This window comes from Ranitomeya imitator, chromosome 9, assembly GCF_032444005.1.
Source record: "Ranitomeya imitator isolate aRanImi1 chromosome 9, aRanImi1.pri, whole genome shotgun sequence".
In the NCBI taxonomy this organism is placed as follows: domain Eukaryota; kingdom Metazoa; phylum Chordata; class Amphibia; order Anura; family Dendrobatidae; genus Ranitomeya; species Ranitomeya imitator.
In genome coordinates this window covers 118,920,795-118,945,706 of record NC_091290.1, presented here as the reverse complement: position 1 = coordinate 118,945,706, position 24,912 = coordinate 118,920,795, and the positions used below count along the sequence as shown (strand labels likewise).

At 41.1% G+C, this 24,912-nt stretch overlaps 1 protein-coding gene across 1 annotated transcript in view; it reads right to left on the bottom strand.

The window, feature by feature from the left end:
* Nucleotides 1–5,021: 5,021 nt before the first annotated feature.
* The window catches only part of LOC138648773 (5-hydroxytryptamine receptor 3A-like), a 21,163-nt gene continuing 1,272 nt past the window's right edge, over nt 5,022–24,912 (bottom strand). The window contains exons 3-9 of the mRNA XM_069738661.1: nt 21,119–21,163; nt 20,173–20,282; nt 17,993–18,165; nt 14,847–15,007; nt 8,789–8,996; nt 5,723–5,929; nt 5,022–5,641 (exon numbers count right to left, since the gene is read on the bottom strand). Of these exons, the coding sequence (XP_069594762.1) occupies nt 5,364–5,641; nt 5,723–5,929; nt 8,789–8,996; nt 14,847–15,007; nt 17,993–18,165; nt 20,173–20,282; nt 21,119–21,163 (1,182 nt within the window). The 3' untranslated portion in view covers nt 5,022–5,363. The remainder of the gene's footprint in view (nt 5,642–5,722; nt 5,930–8,788; nt 8,997–14,846; nt 15,008–17,992; nt 18,166–20,172; nt 20,283–21,118; nt 21,164–24,912) is intronic.

Genomic DNA, 24,912 nt, shown 5'->3' with positions numbered 1-24,912 from the left:
ATTACAATGTAAACCTATGGGAAACAAAAAACGCTGTGCACATGCTGCAGAAAAATCCGCGCAGAAACGCTGCGGATTACATTCCGCAGCATGTCACTTCTTTTCTGCGGATTTTCACCTGCTCCAATAGAAAACTGCAGTTGAAAATCCGCAGAAGAAAACGCAGTAAAAACCGCAATAAATCCGCAGTAAAAACCGCGATGGGTTTTCACTGCGGATTTTGCAATTCCGCTGCGGAAAAATGCGCAGTGGAATCTGCAAAGTGTGCACATAGCCTTACGGTGCATGCTGTTCTCTTTAATCCTGGATTTTGTCAGATAAATGGTAATCCTGATTTGTGCCCTCATCACTCATGAAGTTTAAGACAGAGACCCCTCAACCAATGTAGGAAAACATGCATGGCGCAATTACAACAGTACCTATAGCCCAGGGGGCCCCAGTGTGCCTAAATAAGAACTGATATACTACTGATAAACAGATCTGCATCAAATTTCATAATACCATCAGCATGCAATGTTATATAGTCTCTTGGACCTAACGAGGCTGGTGTACTTCCTTTGAAAAGCTTGAGGCAATGGCTATATAATCTTGATATTAAAATGAGCTGTTTTAGTCAAGCTACACAGTGAGAGAGTTTGAGCCCAAATGTATTCAAACTCCACCCACCCAGCCTGATTGACAGATGCAGCTTGCCCTCACCATTGTGAGGTTTCAGCAGCAGGGAGGAAGGACACTGAGGAGAGCTGCAGCTTGCCCTGGCTAGTGTGAGAGTTCAGCCGCAGGGAGGAACAACGCTGAGGAGAGCTGCAGCTTGCACTGAGCAGTGTGAGATTTCAGCAGCAGGGAGGAAGGACAGGGGAGAGCTGCAGCTTGCACTGAGCAGTATGAGATTTCAGCAGGGAGGAAGGACACTGAGGAGGGCTGCAGCTTGCACTGACCACTGTGAGATTTCAGCAGCAGGGAGGAAGGACACTGAGGAGAGCTGCAGCTTGCACTGAACAGTATGAGATTTCAGCAGCAGGGAGGAAGGACAGGGGAGAGCTGCAGCTTGCACTGACCACTGTGAGATTTCAGCAGGGAGGAAGGACACTGAGGAGAGCTGCAGCTTGCCCTGACCACTGTGAGATTTCAGCAGCAGGGAGGAAGGACACAGGGGAGAGTTGCAGCTTGCCCTGAGCAATATGAGATTTCAACAGCAGGGAGGAACAACACTGAGATGTCAATCGTGCTACACGTTCACATATTGCATTTACACTTCTGACATGGTTAATCAAGGTACACCAGCCTCAGTAGGTCTATCAATCAAATATATATTTAATATTATATTCAGTTAATATTGTGAAATCTGACGCAGATCGGCTTTATTCTCTGCAGCTCTCTATGGAGTTGGAATCATATAAAGGTAAAGTAAAGCCCAATAGCTATATCCCCATAGCGGTAAAAAAAAAAAAAAACAGCTGGACTATAAGCTGATATATATGCAATGTGTAAGAGTACACTCACACTGTACCATTTCATAGACACAACCTGAAGAAAAACAATAATGAGCATATACCCAAATGGCAACTGCACATGTAAATAATGTAGGATATTTAGTTACCATCCCCCCACATCAAGGTGAACCCATTGAGATAGTCCTGTCCTGTCTCTAGTATTAAAACCTTACCATGTATCAAGCTACGTCAATGTGAATAAGGGCAAAAAACAAGCCCTCACCTGGCCATATTGACGGAAAAATAAAAAAATTATGGCTCTGGGAACAGGGGAGAGAAAAATAAAACAAGAAAATTAAAAAAGCTTCGGGGGTTAAATGGGATGGCTGTAAGGGTAGTGTTATATTCACACATGGTGCATACGATTCAGAAAGTAGGAATGGAAGTCTATGGGGAAAAATGCCACAAAGTGGGTAAAAAAATAAAAGAGCATAAAATGCAAGTGAAAAATTGGTACCAGAAAAAAAATTGTTTGTAGGGAGTTTCAGAATTTCACATTGCCTTCTAACAAACATCTGATGCCAGTGTTTGTTTTAACAAAGAAAGGAGCAAAAAATGCTGTATTTTAAGAAAAAGTACATTGCTTTTCTTTTCAAGCATTTTTTTCCATAGAGAAGACTAGGAACACATTAAAAGTGTGAAAATAAATACACCAGAAAGTACTTTGTAGTGCACTTTATATTTTCTATTGCCATTTCTTCCAGCCCCTTTTAGATAAATGAATCAGTTGCAGAAATGTCCGTGATATTCTGTGAATATACCTCTACCCCTGTTTTTAATGTGATATTTGAATAAAGCTTGTAATTTTTCAACAGCACTGATGAGTGGAACCTTTTCTTCTTTTTCCTATATTACATGGACTAATGGATGAGCGCACAGTTCCCGCTGCTTTGGCGATCAGCTCCACATTTCGCACACATAGAACCACTTTTTTCCATGGTGCCATTTTTTAATATTTTTTTTTTAACCTTTGTTATGCTGTGGAGGGACCTTAGAAACTAATTTGTAGCAGAAAAATTTGATGCAAACCTAATTTCTTGGACGATTTCGAGCGGACCTGTTGAAGCTCATTTAAGTCTTTTCTATTTGCCACTTGCGCCTCCTAGTGGATTTGTGTATAAATTGACAATACCGATGTTGGCGGCACAGTATAGGACACATAATAAGGGCATGTGTCAACGATAAAAAATTGTTGCAGACATTTCTGCATCAAAAAAGTGTGCCTTGGCAGTTGAAAGCTAAAAAAAAAAAATAGTGTATTTTTGCCGAGTTTTCACGTGTGTTTTTTATGCATTTTTATAATGCATTTTATTCTTAGTCATTATAATGGTTGAAAAATGCTGAAAGATAATTTATATGCTTCAAATCTGCAATGAAAAAACACCAAGCAACATGTGCGTGAGATTTCAGAAAATTGCTGCGTTTTTAGTGCATAGAACCACACGGGAAAAAACGCACAATTTAAAGGGTGCCAACACTGTTGGCCATGACTGTATGCATAGACGCTGCCTAAACCCTGCCTGGCATGGTCACATTGGGTGGGTGCATCTTCCCCCATGGCTTTCTGCGGACGATGTACACTACACTTCTGATGGTATCGGTATCTCAAGCAGCACTGCACAGAGAAGCCGGGGAGAAGAATGTGCCCATCCACTGTGTGCAGTTAAATAAATAGGGCAGCACACTGCAGCGCCAAAACATGCAAACTTGAAAAAACGAAATTTGAACTGCATTACTGCACTAGAAATATGAAAAATGAGAGCTTTTAGCGCACAAAAATGGCCAATTTTATGTGTACCTCGTAGCCACGTTAAGGCATCTCTCTTATACGAGGTCCTACGTTTGACCTACCTCACTGAGAATAAACGTCTCCATCTGAATGGGTACATGTGAAACCTCTTCTTGGACTCAAATTCTCTCTCTATGTGGAGGGGTATTGGACCTACTATAATTAAAACACCTGAAGCTAGGAGGCGGGGAGTGCACGTGTACCCATTCAGATGGAGACGTTTATTCTCAGTGAGGTAGGTCAAACGTAGGACCTCGTATAGGAGAGATGCCTTAACGTAGCTACGAGGTACACATAAAATTGGCCATTTTTGTGCGCTAAAAGCTCTCCTTTTTCATATTTCTAGTGCAGTAATGCAGTTCAAATTTCGTTTTTTCAAGTTTGCATGTTTTGGCGCTGCAGTGTGCTGCCCTATTTATTTAACTATATACGAGTTGGCGACTCTGGGTTCAGCACCTGTTCACACTCAGTCTATGTTTGGATGTGCAGGTCAGGTTTTGAAATGCATCCACTGTGTGCACACTCACAATGAGGCCGGGATCACACATGCGAGAAATACGTCCGAGTCTCGCATGGTAATACCCGGCATCGCCGCCGTCACTCAGGAGCTGAGCGTCGGCCGCATAGCAATACATGCGGCCGCATGCTCCACTCCTGAGTGACGGCGGCAGTGCCGGGTATTACCATGCGAGACTCGGACGTATTTCTTGCATGTGTGATCCCGGCCTGACACTGTGTGCATACACATCCGGTGCTCAGCCCACATGTTTCCCAGCACATGTCAGCTGTTTTGAACAGCTGACATGTGCCCCTAACAGCCGCAAGTGTAATCGTGATCCACCCGCCGCTGTTAACCTGTTTAATGCCACTGTCAATCTGACAGCGGCATTTAATGTGATCGCATTGAAAGTTCGTCACTAATCCCGTCCATCGGCACCCGTGTCACATGTCACATGACCGTGAGTCATAAATGGGTTGGCATGACAACCTGGGGTCTGCAGCACCCCCTGTGGTTGTCATTGCTGGATTGCTGTGAGCACCGCCCAGCGGTCGGCGCTTCAGCAAGTGAGCATTTCTGCTACACACAGGCAATCTGATCATCGCATGTACTGTATGTAGCAGAGGCGATCAGAAGATCACAACTTCTAGTCTCCCTTGGAGACCATTGAAGCATTCCAAAAGTAAAAAAAAAAAAAAGTTTAAAAAAATATTTAAAAATATAAAGTTCAAATCACCCCCCCCATTCAAAAAAAAAAAAAACACATACAGTATTTGGTTTCGCCGAGTTCAGGATGGCCCGATCTGTCTTGATATAAAAAGAATTAATCTGATTGGTAAACTGTGCAGCGAAAAAAAGTCAAAAGCCAGAATTGCATCTTTTTGGTCTCCGCAACATTACATTAAAATGCAGTAACTGGTGATCAAAAGATCGTATCCACACCAAAATGATATCATTAAATACATCAGCTCCGCACGTATCTACCGACTCATAATGACCTGGAGAATCATAATGGCAGGTCAGTTTTAACATTTCGTGAACATGGTAAAAAAAAAAAAAGTTGCGGGATTGCACTTTTTTTGCAATTTCATCACACTTGGAATTTTTTTTCCAATTTTCCAGTACACGACGTGGTAAAACCAATGGCGTCATTCAAAAGTACAACAAAAAAAGTACGCTAAAAAAAAAGCCCCTCACTTGGCCATATTGACAGAAAAATAAAAAAGTTATGGATCTGGTAAACGGGAGCAAAAATGAAATTTTAATAATCATGGTAGGTCCAATCTCTAGAATTCCCACCAATCCTGAGAATGAAGACGCTTCAGCTTTGCATCCTCTACAGTTTTTCTACGCAGGAACGTTGGAGCACCATTGTACGTGGAATAACTGGGAAGTGGACACAGAACAGCATATTCTTGTGATTCCTCTTCGATGCTGGAAATAATTCCAAGAGACTTTGCCATTTGTAGCTTTAACGCAAGAAAAAAGTAGTATAGTATAAAGTTACACATAGTGTAAAAACAGCCACATCTCTCAGAGGTTGCATTCGGTACAGGTAATATTGAGGTTTGGTTAGAATAGATCATGTAAGCCAGACACTGAGGACCACGGTGAACATGACAATGATGATGAAGAGGTAGAGTAGGAAGACAAGCCTGTCCACAATCAGGGCAGCAGTGCACCAGTCTGACTTGGCATCCTCCTTCTCCTTAGATAGGGTAAGCTCCTGATGAATGTGTAGAATTTCTGCCAGCAGCCTTTTTAGCAGTTTTACTTCTTGCGAAACTTTTCCCTTTTGTAGATCCTTCTTCTCCTGGAGTTCAGCTATCTTCTCGCATTTCTTTCCATTATAAGCTCCATCTAGGAAGAAAGCAGCAGCTGTAGATGGTAAAGAGCTAGAAACATCTGATGGCTGTAACCATCCCATGAATCCGTACTCACCATTTCCTTCACCTGCAATAGGAACCTCATCTTTTTTATGGGGCTTTACTTTGAAACGCAGAACACGGGCCAAATGTCTCATGATCCAGATTTTTATCCATGCTGGAACGCTTGGCTGAGATTCAGACAACATTAGCATGTAAGAGGTTGCAATAGAACCAATCGTACTGAACACCATGACCGCAAGGCAAACGCAGCAGAATATACCTGTAAATAAAAGACGGAAAGGAGCCAAAAGAGTAATTCGATGAGAGAACACTGGGAATGGGGCAAAATTCCAGAATAGGCAATATGGCCAACTGCCTCCAAGATCTAGACCATGTTGCGAGCTTGGTTATGCTTTTTGTATTTTACATTGCACTCATTGCATGCCATCTTATAATGAGCATTTAGATTAGAGGATCTGACACTAGAGAACAATTGGACTTGCCGAAACCATATCTCCCCTGGCTAGCATCTATAAAGAGCCTCCATACACATCAAACCGATGGCTGAACCTGTCGAAATCATCTAGTCTAATGTGTATGGGGTCTTTACTCAGGATACACATAAGAGTAACGTCAGAGCAGAAGTATTTTTTTGGGTTCGTTTGGTTTTTTGGTTTGCTTACATTGGGGATAATATCACCTGGCCGCTTGCTTTGCATTTTGTTGGATTGGAACGTCTTGGCCAACAAAGGATTATCAAGATGTCATAAAAACTCCTAGCTAAGGGAAGATATGACATTATGATCCTTTGTATGCATATTACGGGGATAATCAGGTTGTCGTTATTATTGGAGTGTGTAGCCAATGTTGGTCTCAAAACCTTTCAACAGTTCTGTCAAAAACAGAGCAAAAATAGCATCTTGGGGGGAACACATAGCCAGAATCCGAAAAGGGTCAAAAAGACCCAAGCAGGGTTCAGAAGAGAAAGGCGGAGAGTTTGGGAAGTCGCATATGAAGGACCACATCCTTGTGGAAGGGGTTTCATGGAGCAGTGAAGAGGGTCCTATCAAGTAGAGGACACTCCAAGGAGATAGGAGGGTCACCCCAAGATGACATAAAAAAGGTAAGATGGTAGTGATACGCTGAAAAAAATGAACGTGTGACGGGTTTATTTCTGGTTAATTATGATATTATTAAAAGTACTGTAAATCTAAGGAATTCGTGACTCTATGTTGTTTAGTAACTATTGTAAGATGGACGTCTGATGGGTCCTTGAGGGGTGTTATGAACAGGTAATTCAGAACCACAATGGACCTTGAAGTTCAGAGCACACAAGGTGACCTGACATTTACCAAAAACATAAGATAAGCTCTGAGACGTGGAAACTCTGCTGACCGCAATCCCTAATCCTAACACACCACACTAGAGGTAGCCGTGGATTGCGCCTAACGCTCCCTATGCAACTCGGCACAGCCTGAGAAACTAACTAGCCCTGAAGATAGAAAAATAAGCCTACCTTGCCTCAGAGAAATTCCCCAAAGGAAAGGGCAGCCCCCCACATATAATGACTGTGAGTAAAGATGAAAATACAAACACAGAGATGAAATAGATTTAGCAAAGTGAGGCCCGACTTACTGAATAGACCAAGGATAGGAAAGATAGCTTTGCAGTCAACACAAAAACCTACAAACAACCACGCAGAGGGGCAAAAAGACCTTCCTCTGCGTCTCAGAGCTTCCAGCAAGCAAGAAAAAACCAATATAGCAAGCTGGACAGAAAATATAGCAAACAAAAATAACACGAGCAGAACTTAGCTTATGCAGGATAGAGAGGCCACAGGAACGATCCAGGAGGAAGCAAGACCAATACTAGAACATTGACTGGAGGCCAGGATCAAAGCACCAGGTGGAGTTAAATAGAGCAGCACCTAACGACTTAACCTCATCACCTGAGGAAGGAAACTCAGAAGCCGCAGTACCACTCTCATCCACCAAAGGAAGCTTATAAACAGAACCAGCCGCAGTACCACTCACGACCACAGGAGGGAGCGTGGCCACAGAATTCACAACAGAGGGGAGATATGTATCATCGAGGTTGGTAGCTTCGGTGATGTGAGCTCGGAAAGCATTCTCCAGCACATACAGTATATAGTGCTGAGAGAGTTATTAAGCCACTCCAGGGCTGTATTTTATGAGCAGTCAAGAGATGGATGTTAGTGACTGCTCACGTATCTCCACCCCAGGAGCATGGTTTGGCAGATGAAATGGAAGCCGAGTGTCTGGGTCTGGGATGTGTGGATCTTCTATGTGTTGGTCTGTGCTAAGGCCTAAAAAACCGGACACTATCCTAAGCGGGTGGACCCGCGATATTGTATGGACTTTTTACTTTGTGTTTTCACTTTGTGCCGGCTTTTCGTTAGGTTTGCTTTCCTGAGCAGTTTATGGCGTTTTAATAAACCAGCCTTGACATTTCAGCCATACTGCTTCCTGTGCCTACGTCAAACGCAGCTGTGTGAGTACAAACCTCCACACTATGTAATATTGTAATAATTATATTATCTGTTTTATCAATATTATACTATTCATGTGATTCTGAGTATAAAACCATTTGTTTTTATGCGTTTTGTCAGTGTGGTTTCTTAGCTGACCGTCCACTAGAATCTATGCAGGAATATAGTTATTTGGTTATTATCGTTTGATATTGATTATTATCAGTAATAATACTTCCTGATATTGTTATTGTTCTGAATTCTTGTCATTCAGTATCAATATTGCTGACAGTAATAGTATTTCTAGATCATCCATTATAGAAAGTGTCCCTACCTAATATTAAAATGGGAATTTGTTTTCGCCAACATCAGATTACTCTATTGCACCTGATGTAATGATGACATTTCAATGAAAACCTTAAGGGGAAGCTGATTGAAGATACTGATCAAACAAATATTAGTAAAGATTTCAGCTCTGAAGCCCACAGGATTCTGAATACTGCTGCCCTGGAGACTACACTACAGACAGTAACTCAGGATGAATGGCATATACTGTAGGTAATGGAGTAATCTGTGTACTGCAGCACACTAATTTCTCTAGTTTTATAGGTTCATTATAGACTATATGTAAGAAGATAGAAATATACTTACCTAGCACAGGGGTATGGATCGAGCTAGGGAGCATATCATTCAGAATTAGCAGGAGCACAGAAAACCCCAGCACCAATGTAATCTTAAATCCAAGTCTCTCTCCTGTTCCCATTTGTATAAACATACTAACAATATCCAGAATGACCAAGAAACACGATGGGATGATAAGGTTTATAATGTAGACCACAGGGGCTCGCTTTATGGTAATCTGAAAGGTAAAGTTAGAAAATGCTATGAATTAAGTTTATTAAGTCAACCTGCTGTCAAATTTTGGTGGGAAAAAAATTACTCATGTTGGTGCTCCTTTGTCTTGTGGGATTAGCTTCTTACAACCTGAAAAATTTCCATTAGTTAGCACCGTAATTTGGCATAGTTATCGTTAAAATTGATGCACTTGGACCCACCTACCAGTAGAGGTTGAACACACCGAGACAGGCATGAGGTGGATAGCTGTGCAGCAACAGTGAAAAGCCTGTGTCATAGCTGGCTATTAAGTGGGGGCGAGTTGCATTCTCTATTTTTTGTGTGCTACCCATTATTCTGGAATTAGCTTTTTGCAGCCTGAAAAATTTCCATTAGTTAGCACTGTAATTTGGCATAGTTATAATTAATGCACCCACCTACCAGTAGAGGTTGGACACACCGAAACAGTCAGGAGGAGGATAGCTGTGCAGCAACAATGAAAAGCCTATGTCATAGCTGGATATTAAGTGGGGGTGAGTAGCGGTCTCTATATTTTATGTGCTACCCAAAGGGCACAAATAGGGCCAAAGGGGAGCATGTAAGAAGCTAAAGCCTGAACTAGAATTTGTGCCATTTGTCCCTGGTGAAGGAGACCAGCCTTCTGCATCTAAACACCACCTTTATAAATAAAGGGCAAAATTTTACACCACAGAGAGGAGCAGAGAGGCTTATTCCTGTGAGTGAAGAGTGTATCCACCAGTAAGGTGAAAAAGATCCACCCATAAGAAGTCTGTATGCTTATGCCTCGAAAATGAAGCGGTTTGCCAAAGTATATGGTATAGAGACTGATGCCTAATAGTGAGGGACTGATACACGGTAACTGAGAGAGCAGGTATGAGTGTTGGGAAATGTGTTTTTCCATCATCCTTGAGTGGTAGGCCACAATAGCTACCATACATCACATTCCAATTTTCAGGATGTCCATAACCAATCCAAATTTAATCCTCTAAGAACCAATGATATACAATCTCATCACAGGTCACATGCGGGTTCTATAGAGAGGGCTTAGGAACTGAGCCTGTTTTATACTGGTCAGTTTCCAGCTGTATTTCACAGCCAGCATTTTCCTTTAACAGCAAAAACGAGAACTTGTTCGGATCACTGTTTTTTGACAATTTAATTGTTACTGTCAGTCACTGACAGCACCATTTGTATAGTCTGCTTGCCAGTGTGCTGTGCATCATCTCCGATCAGCCCTCCTGCAACTCGATTGCAGGGAGTCGATGGCTTGTTATGGCAACCGGGGGACCTGCTCAAGATTCAAGTTCCCTAAGTCAGCTAAAAAATAAAGTCAGAAAATATAGTCCTATTTATCAAAATATAAAAAAATTTAAACCCTAGGTTATATATGCTAAAAATTAAAAAAATAGAAGCTCTAGAATTGCTGTTTTTTGGTTGCCACAAATTACCCCCCCCCCCCCCCAAAATGCAATTAAAAGTGATCAAAACATGGTATGAACTCCAAAACGGTGTCAATAAAAAAGCTGCAGCAAAAAAAGAAAACCCTAAGAAAATTCCACTAGAGAAAAAAAAAACAAAAAGAGTTCAAAGTTTCAGAAAATTGCAGCAAATTTTTGTTTTAACAAACTTAAATTTCTTTACCCCCAAGGGTGGTTTGCACGTCAGTGACCAGGCCAATTTTTACAATTCTGACCACTGTCCCTTTATGAGGTTATAACTCTGGAATGCTTCAACGGATCCCGGTGATTCTGACATTGTTTTCTCGTGACATATTGTACTTCATGATAGTGGTAAAATTTATGTGATATTACCTGCGTTTATTTGTGAAAAAAACGGAAATTTGGCAAAAATTTTGAAAATTTAGCAATTTTCCAACTTTTAATTTTTATGCCCTTAAATCACAGAGATATGTCACACAAAATACTTAGTAAGTAACATTTTCCACATGTCTACTTTACATCAGCACAATTTTGGAAATTAAAATTTTTTTTTGTTAGCGAGTTATAAGGGTTAAAATTTGACCAGCAATTTTTCTCATTTTTACACCATTTTTTTTTAGGGACCACGTCACATTTGAAGTCATTTTGAGGGGTCTATATGATAGAAAATACCCAAGTGTGACACCATTCTAAAAACTGCACCCCTCAAGGTGCTCAAAACCACATTCAAGAAGTTTATTAACCCTTCAGATGTTTCACAGGAATTTTTGGAATGTTTAAAAAAAATGAACATTTAATTTTTTTTCACCAAAAATTTACTTCAGCTCCAATTTGCTTTATTTTACCAAGGGTAACAGGAGAAGATGGACCTCAAAAGTTGTTGTACAATTTGTCTTGAGTACCTGGATACCTCATATGTGGGGGTAAAACAATGTTTGGGCGCATGGCTGAGCTCGGAAGGGAAGGAGCGCCATTTGACTTTTCAATGCAAAATTGGCTGGAATTGAGATGGGACGCCAAGTTGCGTTTGGAGAGCCACTAATGTGCCTAAACATTGAAACCCCCCCACAATTAACACCATTTTGGAAAGTAGACCCCCTAAGGAACTTATCTAGATGTGTGGTGAGCACTTTCACCCACCAAGTGCTTCACAGAATTTTATAATGTAGAGCCGTAAAAATAAAAAATATTTTTTCACAAAAATGAATTTTTCACCCCCAATTTTTTATTTTCCCAAGGGTACCAGAAAAAAATTGTACCCCAAAAGTTGTTGAGCAATTTGTCCTGAGTGCGCTGATACCCCATATGTGGGGGTAAACCACTGTTGGGTGCATGGCAGAGCTCGGAAGGAGCACCATTTGACTTTTCAATGCAAAATTGGCTGGAATTGAGATGGGACACCATGTTGCATTTGGAGAGCGCCATTTGGAATGCAGACTTAGATAGATTGGTCTGCAGGCGTCACGTTGCATTCGCAGAGCTCCTGATGTACCTAAACAGTAGAAACCCCCACAAGTGACCCCATATTGGAAACTAGACACCCCAAGGAACTTATCTAGATGTGTTGTGAGAACTTTGAACCCCCAAGTGTTTCAGTTAATAACGCAGAGCCGTGAAAATTAAAAAAAAAAAATTTTTCCCACAAAAATGTTTTTTAGCCCCCCAAATTTTTATTTTCCCAAGGATAGTAAGAGAAATTGGACCCCAGAGGCTGTTGTCCAATTTGTTCTGAGTACGCTGATACCCCGTATGTTGGGGTAAACCCCTGTTTGGGCGCACAGGAGAGCTCTGAAGGGAAGGAGCACTGTTTTACTTTTTCAATGCAGAATTGGCTGGAATTGAGATCGGACGTCATGTTGCGTTTGGAGAGCCCTGATGTGCCTAAACAGTGGAAACCCCAAATTCTAACTGAAACCCTATCCCAAACACACCCCTAATCCCAACCACACCCCAACCCTAACCACACCCCTAACTCCAACACACCCCTAACCCTAATCCCAACCATAACCCTAACCACACCCCTAACCCTGACACACCCCTGACCCTAATCCCAACCATAAATATAATCCTAACCCTAGCCCCAACCCTAACCCTAGCCCCAACCTTAACCCTTACCCTAGCCCTAACCCTAGCTCTAACCCTAACTCTAGCCCTAACCCTAGCCCTAACTCTAATGGGAAAATGGAAATAAATACATTTTTATAATTTTATTATTTTTCCTTAACTAAGGAGGTGATGAAAGGGGGTTTGATTTACTTTTATAGTGGGTTTTTTAGCGGATTTTTATGATTGGCAGCTGTCACACACTAAAAGATGCTTTTTATTGCAAAAAATATTTTTTGCGTTACCACATTTTGATAGCTATAATTTTTCCATATTTTGGTCCACAGAGTCATGTGAGGTGTTTTTTTTTGCGGGACGAGTTGACGTTTTTATTGGTAACATTTTCAGGCACGTGACCTTTTTTGATCGCTTTTTATTCCGATTTTTGTGAGGCAGTAAGACCAAAAACCAGCTATTCATGAATTTCTTTTGGGGGAGGTGTTTATACCGTTCCGCGTTTGGTAAAATGGATAAAGCAGTTTTATTCTTCGGGTCAGTACGATTATAACAACACCTCATTTATATATTTTTTTATGTTTTGGCGCTTTTATACGATAAAAACTATTTTATAGAAAAAAATAATTATTTCTGCATCGCTTTATTCCGAGGACTATAACTTTTTTATTTTTTTGCTGATGATGCTGTATGGCAGCTTGTTTTTTGCGGGACAAGATGACGTTTTCAGCGGTACCATGGTTATTTATATTTGCCTTTTTGATCGCGTGCTTTTCCACTTTTTATTCGGCAGTATGATAATAAAGCGTTGTTTTTTTGTCTCTTTTTTTACATTTTCTTTTACGGTGTTCACTGAAGGGGTTAACTAGTGGGATAGTTTTATAGATGGGGTCGTCAGGGACGCGGCGATACTAAATATGTGTACTTTTGTTTTTTTTTATTTAGATAAAGGAATGTATTGGAACAGGATTTTTTTTTTTTTACTTTGCCCCAGGGGGGAACATCACAGTAAAGTGACAGATCGCTGATCTGACACTTTGCTGTGCACTGTGTCAGATCAGCGATCTGACGTGCACAGCAGGGAGGCTTCCCGGCGCCTGCTCTGAGCAGGCGCTGTGAAGCCACCTCCCTGCAGGACCCGGATGCAGCCCCGTGGCCATTTTGGATCCGGGGCCTGCAGGGAGAAGAAGGTAGGAGACGCTCAGAGCAATGCAATCATATCGCGTTGCTCCGAGGGTCTCCGGGAAGCACACGGGGAGCTCCCTCCCTGCGCGATGCTTCCCTATACCGCCGGAACACTGTGATCATGTTTGATCACAGTGTGCCGGGGGCGGTCCGTGACTGCTCCTGGCACATAGTGCCGAATGTCAGCTGCGATAGTCAGCTGACACCTGGCCGATCGCTATGATGTACTATCCCGTTGGTGGACATACGGGCCCACCCCACCTCGATGTCTAATGCCAGAAAGGGGTTAACCACTAAACCATAAAAAAGACTGTTAGAAATAAGTTTGGAATTGTCGTGATAGTATTGACCTGCCATATTTGTCACATAAGGAATGTCTTCACAACAAAATCGGTAATGGGAATTCCATTATTTTCAACATTTCACCCCACTTGGAATTTTTTTTCCAATTTTTCAGTATATTATATGGTCAAATGAACGATTTAATTAAAAACTACAACTCGTACTACACAAAATAACTTTCAAATGGTAATGTTAATCAAAAAAGAAAGTTATGGCCCTTGAAAAAAGTAAAAGTGAAAAGACAAAAATGAAAAATCGCCAGATTTGCAAAATGAAAATGCACCCCAAACTGATTTTTCCTAGTATTGTTAGGTATGGCATAAATATCTACTGCAAATGTAATACATGTGAATCCTTAACAGATAGGTGCATGTTTGTGAGAAGCAGAGGTATAGCTACTGGGGGTATGCAGCTAACATTTCGCCATTTTTGTCTAATTTTTGGTGCTTTAAGCCTTTTTTTGGGACCACATTTTTTGTAATTTAAACCTTTTTTTTAAGCCTGTTGTATTTGTGTTCCCCTGTTTTTTTTTCTATGTTCTCTATTGTGGGCTTGGTTTTTGTCTTCCTGATTTTTGCAGCTGATATAAGAATTGCTAAAGTTTTGCAGGTCATGCAACTTTTCACTCTAAAAAGGTACAAGATAAAAGGTAAAAAAAAGAACTTTTTTATTTTGTACAACATTCACAGATCATACGCACTGTTTTAAAAATTTTGACACAAAAAAACGCCAATGATTAACACTAGACAAAAAAATAAAAGTGATAATAAAATGAGCAAATGATGAATCTGGCAATATATGTGAACTTATAAAATAATTCTATTTGTCACCTGGAAGATCACTTGGCTGTACTCCACTCCGTCACTCCATATTGTTGCGTTTGATACACCGACGTCCAACAGGGTCCAGTCTCCTTTACTGACAAAAATGCCTTGTGAGTTCATATTCACTAGAGATGAGTTGTACTTTGGTAACATGATGATGTCTTTGACTATACAGAAATGCAATAAGAACATTAAATCATTTGTATACATGGAACATAGGAGTAAATTGCTTCACTATAAAGACATATGAACACTCTGCGTTAATAACTGCACTATATGGACCAAAGTATTAGGACACATGGCTTAATCACTGAATTCAGGCGGTCCCTCGCCATGCTGTCTGCCTTTACTGATGGGATAGAACAACTGTTAGTCTGGTTGCTGTACTATGGTACACTACTACTCTCCTCTTCCCTGGGTGGTGGAAGGGTACAGACTGAGGGCAGATTCAGGAGCTAAGGTAAGGTACGTGGCCCCAGCATCTTCACCATCAGAAGTAATCCAGGAAGCAGGGCGAGCAGAGTTGTCGCATTATGTCAAAGTTAAAAAATAAACATGCATTACATTTTATACAAATTTTAATACAAATTGAATAAAAACCCTAAAATTGTTTCTGTTCATGTATTTGTCTTTTATTTTTTACATTAAAAGTTAAATGAATTGAATGAGTTGTGCATCAGGTGGGATTGAACACCCTCTGATGCTGCATAAAAGTTGCTACTAGACATCTACAAAAAACTGCCTTTTAGACATTTTACACCAGAGAGACATCATGTTTAGTGAAAGGGCTGCCAGAGGTGGCACTATGAGGTGGATGAACGAAAAGAGTATATAAATAATGATGATGTTTTTTTTCCAGTTGTATATATATTTGTATGTATGTATTTGTCTTTAAATTAATTGTATATATTTATATTTTTTAGTCAACTATTATGATTAAAATAAGATATTATGAGCTGATAATATCAGCCCTTAATTTAACAATTATTTTCAAATTAAGTATCATTATTTAAATATATTTTCCCTTTTTGTTCATCCACCTCATAGTGCTACCTCTGGCATCCCTGTCACTGAACATGATGGCTCTTTGGTTTTAAACACTAGAAAAGGAGTTTCTTGTAGACGTCTAGTGGTAACTTTTATATGGAATCAGAGTGTTTTCTTTCCCACCTGATGCACTTTTTTTTAGCATGATCTTTGCAACTCACTCAATTCATTTTTTAAACTTTTAAATAAAAAAACGAATAAATGAACATATACACATTTTTAGTTTTTTTTTATTCAGTTTGTATTAAAATTTGCACATAATTTAATGCATGTTTATTTTTGAACCATGACATACCAGGTGGTTCTCTAGCGTACCCCCTTTTTTTTTAATATATATATTAAGGTGACTATATAACTGTTCAAGTTCTTAATATCAATGTGGTTATTTCCTGAGGACGAGTTTGGTGTACCTCGAATAGAGTGGATCTATACCACAGACTAAACAAATGTTTTTATTTTATTGATTTTCCATTATCCTTTGGAGGATATTGACAGCAGCGCAGGAAAGCCGTCCATCTCCTACTATCCTCATGGTCTATCACCCACCGTCTGCAGCAGCTGTTTAGGTGTATTCACTGTTGCAATTGCAACAAAACAAAGTGAACTTACACCCCTTGTTTATTCACCCTTTGTATCATGGGTATCACCCTATTTGTGCTATTTCTCCATAGTTTCTTCAATATTCCCACCGATCATGAATTGATGACCTATCATAAGGATAGGTCATCATTGTTAAAGTAGTGGACAACCTTTTTAACTTAGCCTGATGAGGGTGTTATACCCGAAACTTTGAACCAAAAGTTTTCAAAAATAACAACATTTTCAAGGTTACAAGTCCATCTCTAGAGATCTTAATGTTCCTTTGTCTTGGTATGCAACATAATCAAGAAGTTTACAACCCATGGCACTGTAGCTAATCTTCTTGGACGTAGATGGCAGAGAAAAATAGATGAGAGGTTGAAACCCAAGATAGTCCAGATGGTGGATAAGCAGCTCCAATCAAGTTGTAAAGAAAATCAAACTATTCTGCAGGCTCAGGGTGCATCAGCGTCAGCGCGAACTATCGGTCTAAATTTGAATGAAATGAAACGCTATGGTAAGAAACCCAAGAGGACCCCACTGCTGACACAGAGACATAAGAAAGCTAGACTGCAGTTTGCCAAAATGTATGTGAGTAAGCCAAAATTATTCTGGGGAAGTGTCTTGCTGACTGATAAGATCAAGATAGAGCTTTTTGGTAACATTCTACTGTTTACCAACAACAGAATGAGGACTACAAAGAAAAGAACACAGTACCTGCAGTCAAATATGGTGGAGATTCAAAGATGTTTTGTGTTGTTTTGTTGCCTCTGGCACTGGGTGCTTTGACTGTGTGCAAGGCATCATAAAATCTGAAGATTACCAAAGGATTTTGAGTCACAATTTAGTGCCCAGTGTCAGAAAGCTGGGATTGCGTCCTAGGTCATGGGTCTTTCAGCAGGACATTGGCCCCAAACATACTTCAAGAAGAGATCTTAAAATTGCTGTTGGGAGAAAGTGCCTTTAAATATGAGAGACCTGGAGCAGTTGGCAAAAGAAGAGTGGCCCAAAATTCCAGTTGAGAGGTGTAAGAAGCTTGTTGATGGTTATAGGAAGCAATTGATTGCAGTTATTAATTCTAAAGAGTGTGCAACCAAACATTAAGTTGAGGGTGCCAACAGTTTTTTCCTGCCCATTTTTGGGGTTTTGTTTGAAATTATGTCCAATTTGCCCTTTTTTCAGTTTTTTTTTAATGTTGTTCCAATACACAAAAATGAAATAAACATGTAGAGCAGATCATGTGTAATTGCAATAATTGTCTGGAATAATTTCATGTGTGCCAACTTTTATCGGCCACGGCTATATACTGTATGTCAATTTCCCTGGAAGTTCTCACTATTGAAGATATATAAAGCAAAATAGCAATGACGAGGACAGACTTTTGCTGAATTAAATGTAATTAATTTCAAAGAACTACCATATATAGTCATCTTTACCCTAGTGTGAAATGGCTAATGATGGTGAACTGCACACCAAACATTAAGGAAATACTTTGGGTGTAATGTCATTTCAGACATTTAACGTACCTGAATGTATGTAAGGACCGAAGGTCAAATAACAGACTTGTGTGTCGAATGGAAACTTGAAAATGTCTAGATTACAGGTACTGACAATTCGCATCGGTTTGGAATCTATAATTAAACCATCATTGTAGATGAGGAAATACGGAATCACTGGAGAATTATCATCACCTTCAGTCCTGTATAAGACAGAGGAAAATAATCATTCTATGCAGTAGCATGAAGAGGTTTTAGGCAGGTGTAGAAAAATACTGCAAAATTAGAATGCTTTAAAAATATATGTTAATAGTTTATTTCTAACAATAAAATACAAAGGGAATGATCATAAGAGAAATCTAAATCACAAAAATATTTGGTGACCGCTCTTTGACTTTTAACAGCATCAAATCTTCTAGGCACTTTCTTTCACACAGCTCTTGAAGGAGATTGGGTGGTGGAACCACTGTGCCGTGATCTGAGGAAAGCCTGGAAGGGCGTGATTAATTGCCTCACCAAGTCCGACCTCCGATGCACAGCGGCTGACGATACTGTGATGGAGGGATGAGTGAGGCGAGACCAAAAGTTACACCGAGACTGACCTCAGGGGGAACGCCGGTTGGCTCCCAAGGGACAGGAGGCAGGAACGGCCAGGAATGATAGACTTGGCAAGTACTGGCTTGCACGGCTGATATAGTGACTGGCACGACAGTCACACAGGCAGGCAGGTACTGGTGGGCATGACTGGTATCTTGGCAGGCAGGTGCAGGCAGGCACGGCTGATAGACAGGAGGTCATAGCTGATAGACATACAAACTGCCATGGCTGATAGACAGGCAGGTAGGCGGTCATGACTGATAGACAGGTGGGTACGGGTGACAGGCAGGTAAGAGCATGGCTCATAGGCAGTCAGGCTTGCATGGCTGATGTACAGGACAGGTATTCTGGGATACGAGCACAGGGACTTGAGAACTAGCAAGCGTATTTAAGAAACAATAACAACAATGCACAGGCACCTGCGTTCAGGTGGAGGTGCCTTAAATAATAAGTGTCTCCCAGCCATTGGCTGGGGACACTTTAGGGTGGTGCATGTTCGGCCCTATAAGAAGGAGGGAGCCCACACGTGCCCTTAGAACAGTGCCTGGGGATCTGCGCGCTGTGCCTGTATCCCGGGTAGTGGCAGAGCAGGAAGAGAAGGAGAAGCGGAACGTGGGCCATGGCAGTGAGTTAGTCGATGTCCCTGCTGGGGGAGAGGGGCAGCAAGGATTCCGGCACTACAGTTTGCAGGGAATTTTTGCTAAACATCTTGGATAACTGACCCCAGTTTTGTGGATGTCACTTGTAAAAATCCTTCTGTCCTTTCATGTAATCCCAGACTGACTGGATGATGTGAGATTAGGGCTCCGTATCATTAATTCCTTACACTGAAGATAATTTTTAATGACATTGGCTGCATGTTTGGCGTTGTTGTTCTGCTGCAGAATAAATTTGGAGCCAATCAGACTCCTGATGGTACTGCATGATGGATGAATATCTGCTTGTATTTCTAAGTATTGAGGAAACCAAGAATTGAGCAACTGTGAGGATCGTAGATGCAGTGGTCGGCCAATGAAACTTAGTGCAGCAGATGAAAGACACATCATGCTTTCTTTCAGAATCAGTAGATGTCCAGCAATGCCATCAGCTCAATACTTGCAGCAACCAGTGAGACCCAGCTACACCCAGTGGGATCCAGCTACACCCAAATAAATGTTTGCAGAAGCCTGGCTAGAAGTGGTCTTCATGGTAGAATTGTGCCCATAAACCATATGTATTCAACATAGAAACAAGGCCAAAAACATAGGAAATCGGGTACTGAAAAATAGCAGCTGGCGCTCTGGACAATTTAGTAATGAGCTGCACTGTGAGTGTGTCCATTTACTCAAAATGCTACAAGGGCTCCTATGTGCAGTTTGGGGCCCAAGTCCAAATTTTGCCCCAGGGCCCATCCGACATTAGTTACATCACTGTAATATATATATGTACATATACTGTATATATTCAACTTAAAACCTGTACATTTTTCTTGTGGGAACTATAATAAGCGTAACCCAGTATTACCAAACCTTGCATAGAAACCCATGTATCTGATCCTTTTAATTCCTAGTTACACCTCTCAAAGGTACTGGATGCAAATATCTGCTGTTTTAAAGACTTGTGCACTTACTTACATTTCGTAAATGTAGAGGTCTGGAAGCCAAAGATTTTGGCCAGGAGACACAATTTTCTCAATTCCACAAAATTCCTCAGGAGTCCAGTTCATAAATTCATTTTTCCATTCCTAAATTGAAATGCGTGTTAGTAATTTGTAATCAACCTTGTAAACAAAAAGTTTTATAATCAGGTTTTTTTCCCCTAATTCTGAATACTTTCTGTTCCTGTTTAAAGGACCACTCCAGGTAAATAAATTCTGAGCATATTTTGAGAGTAAACCGTGCCTCAGAAAGTTGCAAATCTTGGCTTGTGCCAAATTTATGGCAAAAAAAAAAAATCGCCCCATGGAAAAATGCGGAGAAAGCTGGCCGTGATTTTATAGGGGTTCTGCAGTCCAAAATGGGCAGAATTTTTTAATACCACAATATTTTAGCGCTTGAGTCTCAGCAGAGATTTTACCGCTTGCTGCGAGAATCGAAACATGTGACGAGGACAGGACGTGTGACGGTGAGGAGTGGGAGGGCTGGAGAGGTGAGCGGTGAGGTGAGTACAAGGATTTTTTTTTACGACTCTTTACTGCACAAGATAATTGACTTACAATTTTTTGCCATGTGTTTACTGTGCGCTAGAGATACATTATATGTGAACAATCCTGTTCACACTGAGCCCGAAACGCGATGGGGCTTGCATATATTGTTATGCTTGCCGATATAAAGTTTTTATGAAGAAGTGAATTCAGTTACAACAGATTTTAATCCCCAAGTGCTAGACTATTGTTCTTTTTGCAGGATTTGATGGGGATGTGTTGGTCGCAGGTAGCTGAAGAACACCAAATCCTTGGGTCATGCACTAACCCACAGTGGGTATACGTCCGAGAGTGTTACTTCAAAGGTATGTCCACATGAGACATATTTTCACTCGAATAATCTGCAATGAAGATTGAGTAAAGGTTTAGTCTCTTACCATAATGAACCAGATGTAGGTTGTCAGAGATTGAAGGCTTGTATCCTAACACAAAAAGTAACATATTAATTACATAATAATTAAGGAGGTGCAGATTGAAGCCCCTGAGCCATAATAAAAAATGTATAACATGTCCCGTTGAATAGCAAGTGCATTTGTCTTCTGCAGTGTCAATTCGAACAGACAAGCCATGGGGCAGGGAGGTCAAGGAATCCGAGGTCAAACCAAGAGAATGTGTCTGTGCTGTTCCGTATAAGTTATGTTCTTCAGTTTTATGTGTTTTCATGCTATGTATGTTCTTACATTTCTGCTCTGCTGCCACCCAATGGCCTTTTTCCATATGGCAGCTTGTTATTTATTTATTTTTGTGGGCATGTCTTCCACTTCCGGTCCAGGGGTCAAGTCTTCTCTTCCTCTGGCAGCCATTTCATTTTAGTTTACATGCTGTTGTGAGAGGACACGCTTGAACCGGGCTTTGGAAGGCATCAGTCTCTCGACCTCTTGCTGTTCACTCTTGTTGCTCACTCGCTATCAGAAATACTCTTGCTGTACCTGACTCAACTCTGGAGAAGTTACTGTATACCATCCTACGCTGTATGTCCAGATTTCAAATAAACAAGTCTGGATTGCACAATCCCTGGTGTGCATCATCTCTCCGGACGCTGAACATGATTGGTCCTGTCTGCCATACAGCGAGGAAAACTGAAGGTACGATTCTCTCTCACAACCCTTATTAGTCAACTACACCTCCATTCGCCTCATGTGGGGACAGAACAGTGTCAGAGACAAAAGAATAAGGCAAACGAATAGTCAGGAGCAAGTCCGAGGTCAGGCACCAAGGGTCAGAGAGCAAGTCCAAGGTCAGGCACCAAGGGTCAGAGAACAAGTCCAAGGTCAGGCACCAAGGGTCAGAAAACCTTAAATATAACCTGTCAGCAGGATTGTGCTCGGTAACCTACATACAGTGTCAAGTCAGTGCCATTACACTGATTGCAATGATACCTGAGTGATGAAATTCGTCTTGTGGTTGTTGTTTAATCCCTTCATGTCCGGAGGTATTTTCATTTTTGTGTTTTCATTTTTTGCTCCCCTTCTTCCCAGAGCCATATCTTTATTTTATTTTTTTTTGTCAATATGGCCATGTGAGAGCTTATATTTTGCGGGACGAGTTATACTTTTGAACGACACCATTCGTTTTACCATATTGTGTACTGGAAAATGGAAATAAATTCAGTGTTCTGAAATTACAAAAAAAAGTACAATTCCACAATTGTTTTTTGTTTTGATTTTTTTAATATGTTCACTAAATGCTAAACCTGCCTGCCATTATGATTCTCCAGGTCATTACGAGTTCATAGACACCAAACATGTCTAGGTTAGTTTTTATCTAAGTGGTGAAAAAAAATTCCAAATTTATTAAAAAAAAAAAACAAATTGCGCCATTTTCTGACACCCGTAGCGTTTCCATTTTTCAGGATCTCGGGTTGGGTGAGGGCTTATTTTTTGCGCACTGAGCTGACATTTTTAAAGATACCATTTTGGTGCAGATACGATCTTTTGATCACCTGTTATTGCATTTTAATGCAATGTTGCGCGACCAAATAACGTAATTCTGGCGTTTTTACTTTTTTTTTTCTCAGTACGCCGTTTAGCAATCGGGTTAATTCTTTTTGATGTTGATAGATCGGGCTATTTTGAATGCGGCGATACCAAATATGTGTATGTTTGATTTTTTTTTTGTTTTATTGTTTTATTTTGTGTGAGGCAAAAGGGGAGTGATTTGGACTTTTATAGTTTTTTTATATTTGTAAAAACATTTTTTTTTTACTTTTGGCATGCTTCAATAGTCTCTATGGGAGACTAGAATCTGCCATAACCCGATTGCCTCTGCTACATACAGGCGATGATCAGATTGCCTGTATGTAGCAAAATTGCTGACTTGCTATGAGCGCCGACCACCGCTGGCGCTCATAACAATCCAGCAGTGACAACCATAGAGGTCTGCTGGAGACCTCTGGTTGTCATGTCAACCCATCGGGGACCCACAGTCATGGGACACAGGCGCAGATGGGTGGGATTTCTGGTGTGCTTGCCGGAAGCGCATGTAAAATCCGCTGTCAGTTTGACAGCAGCATTTAACGGGTTAACAGCCGCGGGAGGATCGCGATTCCGCTAGCGACTGTTATCTGTTCAAAACAGCTGACATGTGCCGGAAAAGATGTGGGCTCACCACTGGAGCCAACATCAAAGGGAGGGAGTCTGAAACCGGTGTACTATTACGCCCAATGTCGGAAATGGGTGTAACAACAACCACAGGGCGGATTTCATCAACCAAGGTATCATTTTAATTAGTATAATGGCGCCAACCTGACACTGTCTGTAGGTTACTCAGCACAATCCTGCTGACAGGTTCCCTTTAAGGCAAAGGGGCAATTCGAGCAAATGGTCAGAGGTTAAATCCAAGATCTGACAACAAAGATCAGAGTCAGAAAATACTGAGTACAAAGCATACACACACCACCATAATCTAAGCATAGCAAGCCAGCTAAATAGCCAGGCAATCACCCAGAAAGGGTGACATTTGGAGGACTTTCAGCAGGCCTGGCCTAATGGGCTACATAGAAATCGCATACACAATACTGACTTCCCAGCTCGCCTCTACATACTATAGGATGGCCGAGCTGCCACTCGCAATGCTAACAGCCTGACACTCCCCTGCAATCTATAGGACGGCTGAGCTGTCGCTCACTGTATCTCTAGGACACTGTGAGCGGCCGGATCGTGGCAACAGCTCTGCCTTCTGCTGCGTTAGATGTTTAGACAGAAAAGAGCAGAGCTGTCAATAAAGTAAGAGCAACAAAAACCTACAAACAATAAGAGTACAAAGGACAAAAATTACATTTAATAAATCATAAACATTCTCTTTTTATCTGTTTTGATCTCATTTTGTTTGTTGACTAATAAAGATTTATGAATTGTAATTTTTGGCCTTTGTTCTCCTAATATTTGTAGGTTTTGTTGTTCTTTAAGGAGAGCCCTGGACTATTTAGGTAAGTTATAGGTACCCTATTTTCCGGCGTATAAGACGACTGGGCGTATAAGACGACCCCCAACTTTTCCAGTTAAAATATAAAATCTTCTCAAAAGTCGGGGGTTGTCTTATATGCCGGGTGTCGTCTTATAGGGTGGGTGCGAAGCAATCTGCGGTCGACGTATATAGTGGGGGGGAGTGGTCCCGATGACGAGGTGAGGAAGCGCCTCACCAGGAAGGTGTAAGTGAAGCAAACTGTCAGCGTCTGGGATGCCAGGAGTATGCAAAAAAAGAGAGAGAGCGATGCTGTGCCTAGAAAAACACTCCTCTTTCACTCATCTGGCTCGCCCCTGTATCCTATTATCTCCTTCTCTGCCTCTGCTTCACTTATACCTTCCCGGTGAGGTGCCCCCTCACCTCGTCATTGGGACTGCTCCCCCCACAATATGCGGCGACCGCAGATTACTCCGCATCTGCCCTATAAGACGACACCTGGCGTATAAGACGACACCCGACTTTTGAGAAGATTTTCAGGGGTTAAAAAGTAGTCTTATACGCCAGAAAATACAGTAATTACAACTAAGTAAGAGGATTGTGGCACCGGTGGTGAGTAATGATGAAGACTAATGCACTTACTATTCGTCGGTCCACTCCCAATGCACTTCCAGCCTCATTAGCATGTGTTTTCTGGATTTTCTTAGAGCTGGAGCAACTCTATAGGGCCATACAGGTCTCCAGGGGTGGACACAGACCGAAGATGGCC